Raw genomic sequence first — 19,621 nt, forward strand, 5'->3', positions numbered from 1 at the left:
AATACAGCAATTCCTGTACACAGTAAGCACTCAATTAACATAGCTTTAGATTTATTAAATCAAGCAGAAAAATTTATAAATCTTCATTTTATTTCCAGTTGTATGGAATCAGAATAGTTGTACTAAAACAAAAATCTATTTTTGTGTTTGTCAATCCATCACCTTCTGAAGGAATTTCACTTTTCCTTCAAAATATGTCTCTTCCTATAAAATATTTATTTGTAACAAGGCCACAAGTGAGCCATCATGCTGTTTTTTTCTCTCATTAGGTAGTTCTACATCAATTTACATTCACAAAACTGAATCTTTGATTCAGAGCAGACATAGAATCAGTTTTCTAGATCATGAGAAAACTCAAATACTTGCGCCATTTATTATCACTATCAACACTTGATATTAAATCTTCCCTTTCAATCAAAAAACTCTCAGCAGTCTCACTGCAATTATACATTATAACAGAGAGGACAACATCTGCAGAACTGAAAATGCCAATAGGACTATGGCAGGATAAACATGACCAAAATTCCACTGTACTGAAGATTCAAATACTGTGAAACAAAAATAATCAATGCACACAGGAGAAGGCAGCAATCCTTACTAACAAAAGAAAACAAAACAAGAATCATTTTGACTGTGCCAAATGAAAACACTTAAAATGCTTCAAAAAGTAGTTTTATATAATGGAAAGTTTTAGTAAAAAAGTAAGAATTTCACATCATATAGATAATAAAACAAGCTATTTACTGATATTTCCTATGATTCCCACCTAGTTTAGATCACTGAGAGAAGAAAATGCAGCAGGACTGCAATATCATGCTGAGCAGAAGCATTAAAGACTGGTTATTTCAAAAGTTATCAAAGGACAGTGGAAACAAGGGCCAGGAAGAATGGTCCACAGTTGGAAGCTTGTCACAAGTGGTGGTGGTTGGGGGTGGGGGTCAGCTAGGATAGTGAAGGTTCCACTATGCCAAAGATAATTGGAAATTATCACTCTAGACAAGAACTAATGCTGAAAGTGGGTAAAGGTACAAATGTGATAAATAACCTCTCAGTACCTAATGCCTAAAAGGGGGGTGGGGGTGAGAGAGAGAGAGAGAGAGAGAGAGAGAGAGAAGGAGAGAGAGAGAGAGAGAGAGAGAGAGAGAGAGAGAGAGAGAGAAGAGGGATGCACGTCACACTTTGTTTAGCACTAGCAGACACACTGGGTCTCTTACATAAACAACCCAAAAGATTCACTTTTCTTTCCTTGCTGGTCAAAATAAATAAATAGGAATTCTACAGAACAAAATGTCTCAATAAAATAATAATCATTATTTCAAATATAACAAGCTGTTAAGGATACGGATTTCTGTGACAGACTTCAAAGAATCTAATCCAGTTTCTGATAACCCTAAAAAAGAATACTACATTCTTACATCGACATTTATCTTTTCAATGAAAAACATTTCAATAAAACTTGCATTTTATTTATTGAAAGCAATTTTAAAACACTAGAGCACAGTTCTGAAAAATAAAAATACTTAAAAAATACAAATACTGGGGCTGGAGTGATAGCACAGTGGGTAGGGCGTTTGCCTTGCACGTGGCCGACCTGAGTTGATTCCCAGCATCCCATATGGTCCCCCGAGCACCGCCAGGAGTAATTCCTGAGTGCAGAGCCAGGAGTAACCCCTGAGCATCTCCAGGTGTGACTCAAAAAGGAAAAGAAAAAATCCTACAAATACAAAAGGAATGCAGGAATTGTACTTACAGATTATCTATTTTAATTTACTATATTTTTGTATTCTTTCTTATGCCAAAAATACATAAAAATTTGTATTTTTATAAAATTAAGTGAAAAACACAAAGAATTACCTTGAACTTTATGGTGCAGGGGTACAGATGGAAGAGACGGTACTCTGAATAAGTCTTCTCTGGTTCTAGATGCAGGAAAGGTATCACTTGCTGAAAACGGTTTACTGTTTGAATACTGAGATTTCTGATTATTATTGTTACATTTCCATGATCTCCCTTTGTTAATTTCTGTTTGGACAATTTTTCCTGAATCAACAGGATAGTCCAGGTTTTCACTATCATTAGAAATAGCACTCATATGCATGTTGTCAGATATTTTAAATAACCTGAAAAACAAAACAAAAACAAGTTTTACACTTAGAACAAAAGCTTAGAATATGGGAAATTAGTATAAAATTGGTCCATTCTAAAATAGTCACAGGGGCTGGAACAAGAGCACAGTGGGGAGGGTGTTTCCCTTGCACGCAGCCGAACTGGGTTCGATTCCCAGCATGCTATATGGTCCCCCGAGCAACGCCAGGAGTAATTCCTGAGTGCAGAGCCAGGAATTGCCCCTGTGCATCATCCGGCGTGACCCAAAAATAAAAAATAAGAATAAAGTAAAATAGTCATAGATTATGGTTTATTCATTCTCACTGCAGCAGCATATATATTAGATTATGGTTTATTCAAACAAAAAAGTAGATTAATATCTTAAAACATAACCTGTTATATTTACTAATGAATTCTTTTCACTTTCCTAAAAATTATGTATCTGTATTTGTGACAGCCAGCTTCCAATGGATCTTTGTCTCCTGGTATGCACACTTTTCTCTCTATATCAGTTATATTTGTTAATGAATTCTTTTCACTTTCCTAAAAATTATGTATCTGTATTTGTGACAGACAGCTTCCAATGGATCTTTGTCTCCTGGTATGCACACTTTTCTCTCTATATCAGTTATATTTGTTAATGAATTCTTTTCACTTTCCTAAAAATTATGTATCTGTATTTGTGACAGCCAGCTTCCAATGGATCTTTGTCTCCTGGTATGCACACTTTTCTCTCTATATCAGTTCAAGAATGGCCTATGAGACTAATACAATACTACTGAAGCGTAAGTTTATAGTTTTCAAGGCTAGATAACAGTATACTTTATTGCTTCTATATGATCTCTTAGATCACTTTAAGGGAAGCTAGGCACTGCACCATGAGAACAGTCAATTCTGGAAAAGGTCCATCTGGACAGGTATTAAGGTCTCCTGTTAATTAAAAGCACTACTTAAGAAATACTTTAGAAAGATGTAGGAAATACAAAATCCATCTCTGAGATGATAATTTAATTTTATTTGACTGATGAAAAGATAGTGTATCATAGTAATTTGTTCACAACAGTCCTAAGGAATGAGATGACTATGAAAGTTTCTAATACAACACTCACATCTTAAAGATAAGTAATGAAAACAATAGCAGATAATAGTCTTAAAGAATTCTGTACGAAATGGCATTCAAATGAAAACTTCAAAATACAGAATGATCTCTAAATGATTTTTACTATTAATTTCAATGACATTATTTTGTGTAAGATCAATTTCTAAACACTTCTGAGAGAAAAATGTATAGAAATTTTAGAGGTATATCCTCTTCCAGTTGTTTATGTTTTGAAAAATGAAAATTCAAAAGCAGATGATTGGTCTTATTAAATAATACAGCACAATCTTATTATGGGATGGTAATATGGACTAAGAAAACATTTCTGGCACAGGATGACTGCTTGCTACATTAAAAGTTATGCTAAGATACAGGGTGCCCCAGAGAAGGGCAGGGCTCTCACCCGCCCCAAGGGACCCAACTCCAGCAGTCAAAAACCTCCACAACTCAACCACCTCCACGTTCAAGGCCGCTCCCCACGCACTATACCGAACCTCACACATGAGTGAAGTCCTCTGGAACCCAGGTAATGCAGAAATTTGTGACCTTAGACTCTGGGCTCAACGGGACCAGGAGTGGATATCCTCTGCCTGCCTTCCCCAGTCTCTGGTGACCCAGGGATGACGCCCATAAACCACCTCCAGCCAGCACCAGATAATCTCGTCATCAGTCACTGTCCAGATCACACGGCTGCTTCTCCTGAAAGGGGGCATAACATAAGGCCCCTATAACCATGCCACAGGACCCGCGCCAGGCTGTTTCACATGGGGCGCCCCAGAGAGGGGTGGGTGAGAGCCCTCCTCTCCCCAAGGGACCCAGTAACGGCAGGCAAAAACCTCCACAACTCAATCGCCGCCACACTCAAGACTGCTCCCCACATGCTCAAATCAAGCCTCACATGAGTGAACAGAGTGAACATATTCCTGGACCATGAAAGCGGCCGCGCGACACATCATAAAACACTCCCTACCCATTCTCCATAATCACCACACCACATTTGATGGGGTTCAGATAGTAGGCAACAAATCATAGAGGGAAATATATATATGTATGCATATATGCATATTTTCAGATATATATGCCAAAGCTCACATCACCCAAACTTTAGTTACGTTAGTGATATCCTATTGAATGTCTTGATGGCTCCTGCCAAAATAAATCAATCTTCACACTGTTTCCTATATGAACACTTTTTTGTAAGCATGTTCAGCAGTTCTTCATAACAGACAATTGTGAAATATTATTTCAGTTGTGTTTTGGGACAGGGATTGGGGTTTGGGATGGAAACATCCCGAATTTGGTGGTGGGAAGGTGTTATGGTGGTGGAATTGGTGTTTGAATATTGAATGTAATCAAACATTGTGGACTGACTTATAAAATTAAAAATTTTTTTTTAAAAAGTAATGTGGAGTTCATGCTGAATTCAGTCAGCTTAATGGCTGAATAAATAGCAGTGCTCCTACATTATAAAAAAAATAAAAGTTATGCTGTGATACTAATTAAAAGCATAGACTTTGGGATCAGACAAATTTGGGCTTATTCCTAAGCTCTTAAACTTTCTAGATAAGCAATGCTATCATTAAACTTTGAAATAAGTTTTTCAAATTTAGAAAATACAAAATACATGTTGTTTTAGTTATGTGGCTATCAGATTCTTCCCAGATTCTATGATCTTCCACAGATTCCCATATGTCCTCAACTTCTCCATTGTTATATTTACTCCCTAGTCTTAACAAAAGTGCTATTTTTTTCCTGAAAAATACTTGTTCCTTAAAAACCTATTAAATGAAAACTGTTAATTCTCTATATCCAATGTACCTGAAGACTGGAAACCTGTGTCTTCTCAACCCCAAATCTACACTATTATTATTCAACTATCTCATAAAAGCACTTTGTAACTCTCCTCATTGCATATGCTATCTATAAAACTGCAGTCACTTTAGAATCTTTTCCTCTCAATCCCAAATTCATTTAGTTTTTTTTTTAAAAATTTCTATACCTGAAGACTGGTAGAATATAGCAAAACAGGATTTGTATACAAGCTGCCATTTACACTGGTTGTCTGAGTCAACACAGTACTGCCCCACTCCACTACATAATCCAAGTGTACCAAGTGTTGGGTAGCAATAATTTCTACCAAAAACCATCAGGAAGATTCTGTTAATCACCAACAGTTTAGACCAATGGTTGAAAACTACTGATTTAGATTAGTTCAAAACCATATAGACAACCCATTCAAAACTCCACACTCCCAAGTTTCTTAGGTATTCATCTCCAGTAGTTTTATCCTTCCCACTACTTCAATCATTTTTCTTACCTTATATTCTGTTATTATATATTATTGGTCTTCTTCTAAAAACATATATTTCATTCTCTGACCATAACCTCTTATCCTGTTTGTTCAAAGTACCAATTAGATTAAAAAAATTGTTACTATATTTTCTCCCAAAGTTTTACCCTTCTTTTTTCTCATGCAACTTTGTCTTACATAGGACTAGACTAACATTCCATGTTTTTTTTTTCATTCCATGTACTTATAGTTTATATTTTCAGTCACTCTTATTACTCTCTTAAACAACAGCTCTTTGGTAATCTTCAATCATTTTTAAGTGTAAAAATGGGTTCTGACCATAGAGAGTTTGAGAATCTCTGCTCTAACCAGACGTATTTCATTAGAATACTCTCATGCTCTAATATATTTTGATAATTATTTCTTACTATCTTTTACCCATTAAAACATTAATTCTCTGAAAACAAATAACATGTGACTAGAATCCATTATCAGAACATCTGGTATACAGGCACTTCCTTTTGTTGTTTGTTTTTCCATTTAGGGGCCACACTTGGTGGTGCTCAGAGCTTAATCCTGCCTCACTCCTATTGGGGATTAGGGGACCATATGTGGTGTAGGAGATTGAACCCTGGTAGCCACATGCAAGGCAAGTAAGTGACTTACCCCACTGTACTATCTTCCCTATTCTCCATTTGTTGTTGATGTTTTTTCTTATTCACATTCTACTTTACTTCAAACTTTAAAAAATATATATATTCAACTTTATTCACAATATTATTCATTTAATTAATTACCTTTTTTGAAAAACTGATGGGCTCTCTCCTTTATCTTCTGCAAATTTAATTAAGTTGGTATCTTCTTGTACATTGTTCTCAGGTGTTATCTTATTGCCAAACTGGCTTTTGTATTTCTGAGAGGAACTGTATGTCAGGTTGGCAGCAACAGTTGATATGTCATTGCTAACTGCCACTTCTAAATTCTGATCATTTTTTTTATTATTATAAGAGGGGAAGGGAAACTGAAATGTCATTGTTGGCAAAATGAAATTTGTGTCTTCATCAGTTATCCTTAAGTTTGATGTTAACATTCTTGGCCATTTTTCCTGACCTACAAAATAGAATATGTTAATTATATGTTCTCCCATAAAACAAAATTTCAAAATAAAGACACTCCGAATAGAATTGAGAGACCAAAATCTCTAACACATATGGACAACTAGTCTACAAAGAGCATAAAATAGAAGATGAATCTTCAACAAACGGTGGTGGGGAAAGTAGATAGCTACATGCAAAAGAAAGAAATCGAATCATCATCCCACAGCAATCACAAAAGTTAACTCAATATCAATTAAAAACTTAAATGTCTGGGGTGGACATTTAAGATGAAGTTCATTGGTAGAGCATTGCAGTCTTACATGTGTCAAGTCCTAAATTCAATTCCTGGCTTCAAACACACCATAAAACTAAACTTAAAGTAAAATATAGTTTTAGGAACTGGACTCAACTTGGCTAGGAAAACAAAAGCAAAAATTAAGAAATGGAATTGCATCATACTAGAATACTAAAGAAAAATACTGCAAAAAGGGTAATAATAAAATAAAATAGTAATACTTTAAGGTACAAAAAAATTTCACTAAAACAAAAAGACATCCTATTGAATGGTAGAAAATATTCACGCACCATACATCTGATAAAAGGATTGTCTAAATACAGAGACAGGAGAATATGGTGGTGGTGCAGTGGCTGGTGCCAGAGCTGGCAGAGTGTCAGCATTCTGAAAAGAGAAGCCAACGGGGTCACAAAATTTCTACATGAATGAACCAGTGCACCAGTGCAGCTGAACTAGTGTACCCAAGCTGTAAGCGACCTTTAAATATTTTTCTCTCAAAAAGAGTGGCTTTAAGAGAAATCAAACTGGCACCCATCATAGAGCACCAGTCCAGAGTGGGACACATGAAGATAGCAGCAGCAGAGCCAGGAGCACAGAAGCTGACAGAGCAACTGCAGCAATCAGTAAGGGGTGGCAGTCCACTGCCATGGCAGTATTTCTGTGTGAATGAGTAAGTAGTGCTGGGACCACGGGTTCCGGAGTTGAGGGGGCTCCCCAGGTTCCCATCATAGGGGGCCTGGCTTCTGCAGCACCAGCAAGTGTAGCAGCCACAGTAACTTGCCTCCACCATCGCTGGGACGGCATCCCAGCTGCCACTGCACCCCCAGATTAGCTCTCATTGTCAATGCTACAGGCACAGCATATTAATGGAGGAAAATCTCCCTGAGTATCAGCCAAGTGGAGACTGGACCCAAGGATAGGGGTGAGTGCCCCCTGGTCAGGTTCTTCTGGACTGGTGGCAGCAGCCGAACCAGTGCACCCAAGCTGCATACAGTAGCCACTCTGGCCCAGGTTCTGGTCCTGGCTAGAGCTGCTGCTACTGTCACCACTGGGCTGCTGCTACCGCCACCACTGGGACCCAGAGGGCAAAGCATTACTGGCAAGCCAACCTGGCTCCAAGGGCCAAGAGCTACAGCAGCCTGATGGTGTCCTCCAGCTTTCTGATGCCCCCGAGGTGCTGTTATGCCTCCAGCAGAAGTACAACTACTTAGGACCAAGTTTCCAAATAAATTTAACCATCAAAACCTAGGTACGCAAGAGCCACACCCACAAACCACCTCCAGATCCACCATACAAGCTCATTTATCGGCCTTGCTCCAAAGACTCATGAATAAATATCAAAAGAGATTTAAAAAAATACCGTAAATCTTCTCGGACCCACACATGGCTCAAAAATCTGGGGTATATCAGAGGGGAGTAAGTTAGCCCAAACAGAGGCCCTGACAGCTGCTTATTCCCATAGTGCAAAATCACTGCAATGTCCCTGGCCAGAATTTTACTGTCTCAAGACCAACATTACCTAAATTAACCTGCTGAAAATTGGGGTATGTGGGTTTTGTAATATCTCCAGACTTTCTTGGAGTTTGGATGGGCTATCTCCCCACACTTCCCTATACTCCCAGAAGCCTGGCAGTTATCCCCATGAACCAACTCCAGCACTACCATGAAAAGTTCTTCTACTGGTCTTGCTCCAGAAACCCATAAATAAATCTCAGACCTGTGCATGGCTAAATAATCTGGGGTACATCAGAGGGGAATGAGTTAGTTCAGTGTCTGCACAAACAGAGCCCCTGGCAGTCGCCTGCTCTCACAATCCAAAATTACTGGTATGCCCCTGGGCTGGACTCCACCATCTCCGGAAGGACCTCATTGAGATATAAGCTGATAAAAATTTGGGTATGCGTATTTTGTGACTGAAATCTCCAGGCTTTCTCAGAGTTGGGATGGGCTACTCTCCCCACATCCTCCAGAAGTCCTGGCAGTCATGTCCACACTCCAAAGCTGCTGCCCAGTTAAAAAGGCTACTCCAACTGTACCTACTTGATACAAATACTGAATTCCCTGAACAAACAGGATAACCATTTAGTATCTTTATTGCAAACTATAATGCACAATAGGAGAAAAAGAAGAAAAATGTCTGCCATGGGAGGCAGGCTATGGGGTGGGGGGTACTTAGGAGGTGGTGGGAGGGAAACTGGGGACATTGGAGGTGGGAAGTGTGCATTGGTGCAGGGATGGGTGTTGGAACATTATATGATTGAAATCCAATCATGAACAGCTTTGTGTTGATCTATCTCATAGTTATCCAATAGGAAGGAAGGAAGGAAGGAAGGAAGGAAGGAAGGAGGGAAGAAAGGAAGGAAGGAAGGAAGGAAGGAAGGAAGGAAGGAAGGAAGGAAGGAAGGAAGGAAGGAAGGAAGGAAGGAAGGAAGTCCAGAATAAGTGCTTGTCAAGATGTAGAGAAATGGATCCCTTATACACTAGCAAAGGGAATGTGAAATGGTCCCACAACAACCTCTATGTAAGCTCATCCACTGGCCCAGCTTCATAGACTCATGGTTAAATCTTGGATGAGATGCAAGTCAAATGCAAAAATTCATGGGTATACTGGTCTCCCGACTGAAAACTCTGCAGCATCAGTAGGAAGGGAGCAAGCTGAGTCCCTGCCACACTAAAGCCCTTGCAGCTGCACCCACATTTCGAAGCTGTTGCCATGCCAATGACCCAATTCCACTGCTTCATGACAAATCTGCAGAGATGCCAAACCACCAAAAGTTCCAGGTATAACAGTTTTCAGGCTGATAACTTTGGGTTCTTCTCAGAGTGAGGGCTAGAAGTTTCCCTTCACCCCACATACTTCTGGAACCAACAACAGCCACGTGCACATCCCATGACTGCTGCCATGTAAGCTCATCCATTGGCCCAGCTTTACAGACTCATGATTAAACCTTAGAAAAGATGCAAGCCATGCACAAAAATTTATTGGGGTATACTGGTCTCCTAAATGAAAATTCTGGGACACCCCTGGAAGGAGGGTGGGCCAAGTCCCCATCCTGCTGATGTTAACTCACAGTTCTAACTCATATCCTGGGGTTTCTGGAGCAAAAAGTCCAAATTCTACAAGAGTGACATCCCAGGAGGTGTACACCAAATTAGATGGGAAAGTAACAAAAAAGCTAAAAATTAACATTAATAATAAAGGCTCAAGTAGCAAAGAACAGCTTAGTAATATAAGGACTTAATGATCCAATGGTGCGATATAACGTTTTTCACAGTTTTTTTTACTTAGGTAGTTTTTGATAATTTCATCATTTCTTTAGTTGTAACAAGCAATATAAAATAAATTTTGTGCCCGATAAGAGGGCAGACTTTGGGGATAGTTGGAAAAATTGGGACAATGGTGGAGGGAAGGTCACACTGGTGGTAGAAATAGTGTTGGACTATTAAAGGTCTATAACAACTATATTATAGCTTTAATGATAAAAGTACAAGATTCACAGAACAATAAAAACACATATGCTACTGTGTGTATATATGCCTATGTAATATGAAGAGGAAAACTATTTAAATTTTACTATCTGAAAAGCACTACTTTGAATTAGTTTCATTTTATTCCATTAAATTAATTTATATTTTAATGTGTTACTAGATTTCTTATATTTACATGAATTACGGGCTGGAGCAATAGCACAGCGGTTGGGCGTTCACCTTTCATGCGGCCGACCCGAGTTCGATTCCTCTGCCCCTCTCGGAGAGCCCGGCAAGCTACCGAGAGTATCGAGCCCACACAGCAGAGCCTGGCAAGCTACCCGTGCGTATTGGATATGCCAAAAACAGTAACAATAAGTCTCTCAATGAGAGATGTTACTAGTGCCCGCTTGAACAAATCGATGAGCAACGGGATGACAGTGACTGACAGTGACTGACATGAATTACATGGGTTCAACTTCACAAATAATGTGATAATTTACCTAATGCTTCATGAGTTTCTAGTTCTTCCTCTAATGCCTGAGTATCTGGAATTTCTGAAATCGATGGGGCAGGTGGGAGAAACCAATCAAATTTTTCATTGTCTGGATAGCTATGTAATACAAAAAAATGAATGAATCTTAATAATGCTGTAACATTAAAAATACATATTTGTTAATTAAATATTACTCAATTACATATCTTTATACTCTATGAACTTTCTGTCACCACTTTTGATTTAGGCCATAAAACTTTTCAGTTGTCATAGAATTAATGATGTAAATCTATGAGATTTATACATAATCTAAATAAAGATAGTAACTCTTAAAATGCTTATTGCAATAATTTTAAACTGTTCTAATGTAAAAATAGTATATATTCTCAAACTTTAGCACCTTTAACTATTACAAGTACATATAATCTATAAACATATAATCAATAGCAAACCTCAAACTGTTATTGACACCTTATAGGTATTCTATAGTACCCTATTTTATTACAAATAATGTCCTTACACAGATATTCGTCTTCCAGAGCCACATAAAAATTACAGAAAATCTAAGAAACCAATTAAAACTAATGATCACTTTGTAAATCTACTGTAGCTGGTGAGAATTTTGCTATCCTGATTTACTCTTTCAGCTGTAATCCTATAAATATGTATTGCTTAATTTTTCACCTCTCATAGATCTAACACATAACTAAGACTGCTATATTTCTAAATTATAATACATAATCATAAAATGTCTAACAAACTCACATTAAACATAAAGCAACTGAAATTTAAGATTATTTCTGAGGGTTCCCAGGATCAATGTATGATTCCTTACGATAATTCATGAGATTCAGCATATAATCCTAATCATGGCTATAGGGAATAACCAGGAAAGTCCATGAATGAATTTCCAAATGTCCCCACCCAGTGGATGTAACTTATTTCCCCCAACAAAGACCTGTATCCACACCTGAATGTTGCCAATAAGGGAAGATCATTAGAACCTCAAGGCCTGGGACTTAGGGTTGAAGGTGGGGAAGCTAATACTACACACATTCCATGTCAGCACATACCTACATTTCATATCCCCATACCAGTTATGGTTCACTATAGTCCATATTATTTGCATAAATAGTCTATACACAATCAGCTACTTTTATTAGCTAATGGCAGGAGTTTCCTACATTCTGTTTCAGACTCCATCCAAGGCAAGCAGTTCTTTTCAGGTATCAGTTTAGTCCTACTATATTCTCTATTTTTTGCAGAGGGACTACTCCAGAAACCCAAGAAAGCATTAAGATACAAAATGAAAATATTTAGTTTTACTATTCAGTCTATCCATAAAATGAAATTTTATTTATGATTACCCCTCCCCCTGAACTCAGACGCAACCCAGAGATGCCTCACTTTCCCAGTCTCCTGAAATCTAAACCACATTATAATCTTTTTATCCACTATATCCAGGCACACATCACCTGTTACTGAATCTTCCCCATAATACACAATACTTTGTTTGTGTTTGTTTGGTGTTCTGGAGTTTGCTGGTCCTGGGGGTGGTTGGAGTAAACCCAGAGGTTCTCAGGGATTACAACTGGCTCCATGTTCAGAGATCATTCCTGGAAGGGCTCGACTGACCATATGACTGATATGACTGATCAAACCCAGGTTGGCAGGTACAAAGCAAAAGCCCAATCCACTGGGTTATTTCTCCAACCCCTATAATACTTTTAAATTTACAATTTCTTTTATATCTCCACTCATTTCTATTATATCTCCCAATCAAGGCTCTAATCAACTTATGTCTGATAACAATAATAACAATAATAATGTTTGAGAACAATAAAGCCTAAACACATTTTACAATCTCCAGAATATTAGCACTGTAGCACTGTCATCCCATTGCTCATCAATTTGGTCAAGTGGGCACTAGTAATGTCTTCCCTGTGAGACTTGTTGTTACTGTTTTTGGCATATAGAATATGCCACGGGTAGTTTGCCAGGTTCTGCCAAGCGGGCTCCAGAATATTACCTTACCATTAAATTTTAGTTTATTAAAACACCATGATTTACAAAGTTATTCGTAGTTGAGTTTTAGACATATGGTGTTCCGGCATGGATCCCACCACCAGCATTAACTTCTCTCACCAGTGTTCCCAGGTTCCTTACTCTCCCACCCCTCACCCCTTCTACCCCTTCAACCTGCAACCTGACAGGCACCTTTTTAAGTTTGGTTGTTAAAGTTTGGGTCTCATGATTTCCGTGTTGTTGATTCTGTGGTTTGGATATTTAGCTATACCCTTCCTTTATACCACCAACATACCTGAATCCCCTTGGCTCCTGCCCCACAATGCTTCCTGTCTCCCCTCACCCTCGACCAAACACTTGATTTTTTTTCCTTCTTAGTCATTCTGCCTATTTTGAGGACACACTCATCAGTGCTCAGGGCTTACTCCTAGCTGTGTGCTCAGGCATCACTTTGGCAGAGCTCAGTCGACCGTATGGGGTTGAGCAGGAGTCAAATCTAGGTCGGCCACATGCAAGGTAAGCTTCCTACCCACTGTACTATGACCCTGATCCCCTGGAATTCTTTTAATTCTATTACTCAGTTCAACAGTCTTTCAGTGACTTCTAAATAATATCCAGGTAGACTGAGAACATTTTAAAAGTTTTAACTCTTTTGCATATACCTTCTTATAGCCCAGGCCAAAGTGAATTATTTGGCTTTTTTTTTTCTTTTTGGGTCACACCCAGTGATGCACAGGGGTTACTCTTGGGTCATGTACTAAGGAATTACTCCTGGCTGTACTCAGGGGACCATATGGGATACCGAAAATCGAACCCAGGTCGGTGGCGTGCAAGGCAAACACCCTACCCACTATGCTATCAATCCAGCTCCCAAAGTGAATTATTTGTAATACATTTAATCCCTCTTTATCTCAGCCCAAAAGTATTTCCTTTAGATTTTAGCCCCTGTATCCACCCTAACACCATATGTACTTGTAGAAGTTCTCTTTTACTCATCCTTTAATCCATTCAACATTCTAGTCTTATATGCCAGGCACATTAGATAGTTCATTCAAAATCCACCTCAAATCCTACCTTCATAAAATCTCCCCAGGTTCATTAAGATTCCTATTTAAACCTATTTTTTAAAATCCCAATCATGTATATCCATGTGGAAGGGAGGTAGGGAGTAAGTTAGGAACTTGTGTGGCATATCCAGGTCACTGTTCATGACAATCTATTCCAAAGAAAGCACTCAGAGGACCACCAGAGGTTAGAGACGTAGATTTATTGTTTACTTACAGATGCAACTAATGGCAGGTCAAGAAGAACCAAAGTCTCACTGAAAAGAGACATTTATATGACATAGATCACAGAGGGTAAAGACAAACAATTGTATGCAATATGGCCTTCAGAAAGAACAGGTACAATTGGTATGTTGTTCCATGCATAAAACTAAAAACATCTCCAAGAAATAGCTATCTTTCGTATCTGGGAACTTATTGGCCAGGATATATCCCAGGGACAACTTTACCTTACCCAAGAGTAAGTAAAGGGGGGGAGGAGTCAGTGTCCTTTACTTCAATTGCCTGGAAGGAAGAGCCAAACAATATGCCCTCTACATTGTAAAAGGCAAAGGCTTTATTTTTATTTCCATTTACATTGATAATACTTGAAACCGGACTTTATTTAACATATTATGTTAAATATATCACGATCACGATAGCCTATTAAACACCAATTTCTCGGGCGGGCCCAGTAACATCTCATTTCGTCCTTTCCCTGAGATCTTAGAAGTCCATCTCGACTCGGCCCTCCCAATAATGTTGCACTGGGGGCTCTTCAGGGTCACGGGAATGAGATCCAGCTTGTTACTGGATTTTGCATATAAATACACCATGGGAAGCTTGCAAGGCTGTCCCATGTGGGCAGGAAACTCTCAGAAGACTGCCAGTTTCTCCCAAAGGGAGAAGCAGGCTAAAGATATTGTGCAGCCGCTTGCGGCCACGCACTTCTGAGAGCTTGCTTTTAAGTCTCTCTCTGGATGTTGGCCGTTGATGGGATTACACACACCTGGGTTCCTCTGCCGGTACCTTCATGCATGAGGCCTGTCCGAATGTGTGGAGAGGGGCATCCAGCATGGCTGTAGCTAGGTTCTGGTGGTCCTCGGCCGCTGGGAGCTCTGCTCGGTGTGGGGGGGGGAAGCTGGAGCCCATCCCCTCCGAGGGGCCCCGGAGTTATGTTAGGTTTATATAACATAAATATATATGTTAAATATATATTTGTTCAATTTCATGGTTTTTAATTCATATAAGTCCTGTTAAAGATCTACTACTATACCTAGCTTATCCTGAATGAATCCTCTATTTCTAGAAATTTTTCTATATTATATATTATTCTATACTATTTGTCTGGAATGATAGCACAGCGGGTAGCATGTTGCCTTGCACGCAGCTGGCCTGGATTCCATTCCTCCATCCCTCTCGGAGAGCCCGGCAAGCTACCGAGAGTATCTCACCCACACAGCAGAGCCTGGCAAGCTACCGTGGTGTATTGGATATGCCAAAAACAGTAACAAGCCTCACAATGGAGATATTACTGGTGCCCGCTCAAGCAAACTAATGAGTAATTGGATGACAGTGATACAGTGATATACTACAATTCACTGAAAATACCGTGAATTTTCTTATGCTTTTTTTTCCCCCCACTGATACAATCTGCTTTAAATGATCACTTCCTCTCTGCTTTTAAAATGATCAAATCCTTCAAAACCTCCTGAAGTCTTTCCTTCTACCATAAACTAGAGTTGATAAGTATGGCATAAGTCTCTCTTAACTGAAAATTCATTGCATGAATATATGCCTATTATTTGCTTTGAATTTTTATTAATAGGAAAGGAACCATATATTTTAGCTTTCCCAAACCAGTCCTGATTAATGCCTATTGTCCCAGTTAGCTGTAATATTTCACTCTCAAAACTGTCCCAATATGGATGATGTATTAATTCTATGGTCACATTATTTATTACCTTTTCATATATCTATTTAATTTCTGCAGAGAGATTTGGGTTTTTGTCTGTTTCATCATTTTTATATCCCTTTCAGCAACCTCTCAATGTTTTATTAAATAATTTTCTCATTGCTTCATTAAAATAGAATAATAGAGACAAAAACAGAGAACTTTTAAATGAGAACAATTCATATGTGAAATTTTTCATTCTTTTTCACTTCCTATAACCGGCTCCACCCTTATAGGGCTAACAAGGACTATGAGGACAAGTAATTTGAAGATTGAACTCGGGGCTATTCCCCACAGTTCCATGTTACATTCGTACTACCTTTATGCCATTCTTTTTTTCTACCCTTCTTCCTCCCTTCATTGAATTTTCCTGCCATACTCAGTTATTCTGTTTTGTTTTTGTTTGGGGGCCACACTCAGCAATACTCAATGGTTATTCCTGGCTCTACACTCAGGAATTACTCCTGGGGTGCTCAGGGAACCATATGGAATACTGGATATCAAACCCAGGTCAGCCACATGCAGGGCAAGCTCCCTAGCTACTGTACTTTCTTCAGTCCCCCAAAGATATATTTTTTTGGGGGGTCACACCCGGCGATGCACAGGGTTTACTCCTATCTCTGCACTCAGGAATTACCCCTGGTGGTGTTCAGGGGACCATATGGGATGCTGAGATTCGAACCTGGGTCGGCTGCATGCAAGGCAAAGGCCCTACCCACTCCAGCCTCCCCAACGATTTTTAAAATGATTTTTAAAAGATACCATCACCTCTTATTCTGAGCTACTCTTCAACCATTACTTCCATTGTTTTGATTTGTTTTGTTCTGGGGCCACACCCAGTGATGCTCAAGGCTTATTCCTCCTTGCAAAGACAGGAAGACCATATGTGGTGCCAGGGATGGAACCTGGATGGGGCAATGCAATGCAATCACCCCTACTGTTGTCCAGCCTCAACTTCCAATTTTTAACCTTAGCCAAAAACATTTGAACAACAACAATAAAAATTTGAACAAACCAGAAATGGAAATAAATGAAACCCTAATAGACCAGAATCTGGTCTTTTTATGTTTGTTTTTGTTTGGGGGGGCCACACCCAAAACAGTACTCAGGGCTTCCTCTTGCTCAGAAATCACCCCAGGTAGGCTCAGTGATCAACCTGAATTCGCTACATGCAAGGCAAACACCCTGCCCATTGTTTTACCACTTGGCCCCAATCTACTTTTTAAATTATACCATTTAGAATTTAAGCTTCACTTCTTACAATTTAATTCCATGATTACCAAATGTACATGAAACCCCATTCTGCTGATCCTTTTTTATATGTATATTTTCCATAGAGAAAATGTAAACAAAAAAATATAAGACACAAAATACACCAAGCTATTATTTTTTACAGCAGACTTACTTTTCAGTTTCATCTGGTTTCTCAGAAGACAAGTTATCCAAAGAAAACAGGTTGATATCTGACCTCAGCATTGTTAAAAACTGGATTTTGTCAAATCTACAAAATATAGAAAAACATAATTTATATTTTATTTACAAAAATGCAGAAAAACATTTCTAGTTTCATAAGCTATAATGATTAATTTCCCAGAATAATCATATCTTCTGTAACTTTCTTCAAAGTGCTTCAATATTCAAATACAATTCAAATATTCTCTCTACTTATTATTCACTTCTTCATATGAATATTCACAACCGTATACCTCTCTTCACACCAAATCAATACATAGAATGTGTTCTTTCCTATTCTCCACCTGGAAAATTCCTACTTATCTTTCAAGATATCTTGAAGAATGTCAAATGCCATTTCTTCTAAAAAGTTTTCTCTGAGTTTGTCCTCAATTCCAAGGTGGAATGATGATTAACTTTGTACTCTCCTAATACAAACTGGTGTCTTGTTTTTTTGTTTTTTAAATAATTTTAAGGGACTGAAGCGATAGTACAGCAGGTAGTGCGTTTGCCTTGCATGCTGCTGACCAGGGTTCGATTCCCAGCATCCCATATGGTCCTCTGAGCATCACCAGGAGTAATTCCTGAGTGCAGAGCCAGAAGTAACCCCTGTGAGGAGTAACCCCTGTGCATTGCTGGGTGTGAGCCAAAAAGCAAAAAATAAATAAATAAAAATTTTAAAATAAAAATAATTTTAAGCTACAAATTTTACATTAAGATATTATATAAATGTAGAGGATGAAAGAGTTCATCATTGACTATCTGAGAATAAAATAACTGAAGAAAGCTAAATAAAGCCTTAAGCCTGATAGGGAAAGTAGAATAATTTCTAAACACACATTACTTCCTTTGTATTGATTGCAATTCCTCCAGAAGCATGCACATCAATACTACATTCCAGTTTTTGTTTTATTTTTTATAATTGCAATTTTTAAGCATGAAATATAACATAAAATACAAATCACGTTTATTTATTCTACTGTAGTTAAAACATTGCAAATCTTTCCCTAATAGTGTTAAGTAAAATTTAAAAAACTATATGAGTGCCATCTGGTGGACAAATTCACAACACTAAGATTGTGTGTGTCTGTGCAAGCCCATGCATGTGAATGCATGTGTGTGTATGTGTGCATATGTGCGTGTGTGTATAAACACAAATCCACATTACCAAGGCTGAATAGATTTGTGTGTGTGCCTGTATATACATGCATGAATGCCCAAGTCCACATGTATATAGTCTCAACAAGAGGAAAGGCAGACAAGAGGGAATCCGAGAAAAAGAGATACAGAGGAGAGGAAAGGTTGGATGGAGAGGGAGGGAGGGAGAGAGAGAGAGACAGAGACAGAGAGACAGAGGCAGAGACAGACAGAGACAGAGACAGAAAGAAAAGAGAGGAGAGGAAAGAGTGGGAGAGAGTGGAGGAAGGAGGAGGAGAGAGGGGGTAGGAAGTAGAGAGAGAGAGGGGGTAGAGTAGTGGTAGTGGGTAGAGGAGAGAGACTGGGGGTAGGGGGTTCTCACGGTAGAAAGTGGGGAGGCAAAGGAGAGGAAGAGAATCTCTTGATAAACGCTAGTAAAAGGAACTGCATTTTAGGACTTTTCTTATCTATAATGTTGTAAGGGTTCTCATTGTTTAGTTAATGGTTCCCCACCCCTTTCCAACTGTTTAACTCATGGTTATATCCACCAATCTGCTGGTGACCAGTGAGCTGTTGCCTGGGGTCCTCTCACGATGCACAACTTTGAACACTACTTTGCCTTTTTCTACTCCATCAGGAAAGCACTAAACAGACACCTGACAGACTGGCCGAGCTGAAAGAACTTATCTGCAGGCAAGCATCCTGAGACCTGGCAAAACACAACTGACTCATTACATAAAGCCTGGACCAGAGAAAGAGACCTTAGTGAGCTTAGCTTATATCATTTCTATTTGAGAACAAGATCTGCTTCAATAAAGAACATCTGTACCAAAGTGCCCACACGGTTCTGGTGATACCCGGGCAACCAGGCCCAGTGGGTCAATACCAGGACCTGGTAATACAGCACTGTGTGGGCCTTCTTTGGACCACAAAGATCACCCCAACACTGATCAGAGGCTACACTCAGAAGCACTTGGGGACTTCCAAGGCAGTAGCCCACTGGACTTGGAAGGCTGTGCAGTGGAGGAGATAGAACTGGGGGGTCCTGAGCATACACAGCACAGGTCTCTAACCCCTGTTCTAATCCCCATTTTCTTAGGGAATTAAATGACCAGGATTGATAAGAATTGAACCATCCCCTTTTAATATTCCTATGCCA

The 19,621-nt window shown here is 39.0% G+C and overlaps 1 protein-coding gene across 1 annotated transcript in view; it reads right to left on the minus strand.

Annotated features, from left to right (window-relative positions):
• HFM1 (helicase for meiosis 1) overlaps positions 1–17,349 on the minus strand; it is a 111,847-nt gene extending 94,498 nt beyond the window's left edge. The window contains exons 1-5 of the mRNA XM_004619925.2: positions 17,279–17,349; positions 10,859–10,968; positions 6,293–6,605; positions 1,855–2,120; positions 1,343–1,390 (exon numbers count right to left, since the gene is read on the minus strand). Of these exons, the coding sequence (XP_004619982.2) occupies positions 1,343–1,390; positions 1,855–2,120; positions 6,293–6,605; positions 10,859–10,968; positions 17,279–17,349 (808 nt within the window). The remainder of the gene's footprint in view (positions 1–1,342; positions 1,391–1,854; positions 2,121–6,292; positions 6,606–10,858; positions 10,969–17,278) is intronic.
• Positions 17,350–19,621: the final 2,272 nt, after the last annotated feature.

This window comes from Sorex araneus, chromosome 5 (assembly GCF_027595985.1).
Source record: "Sorex araneus isolate mSorAra2 chromosome 5, mSorAra2.pri, whole genome shotgun sequence".
NCBI classification, from domain to species: domain Eukaryota; kingdom Metazoa; phylum Chordata; class Mammalia; order Eulipotyphla; family Soricidae; genus Sorex; species Sorex araneus.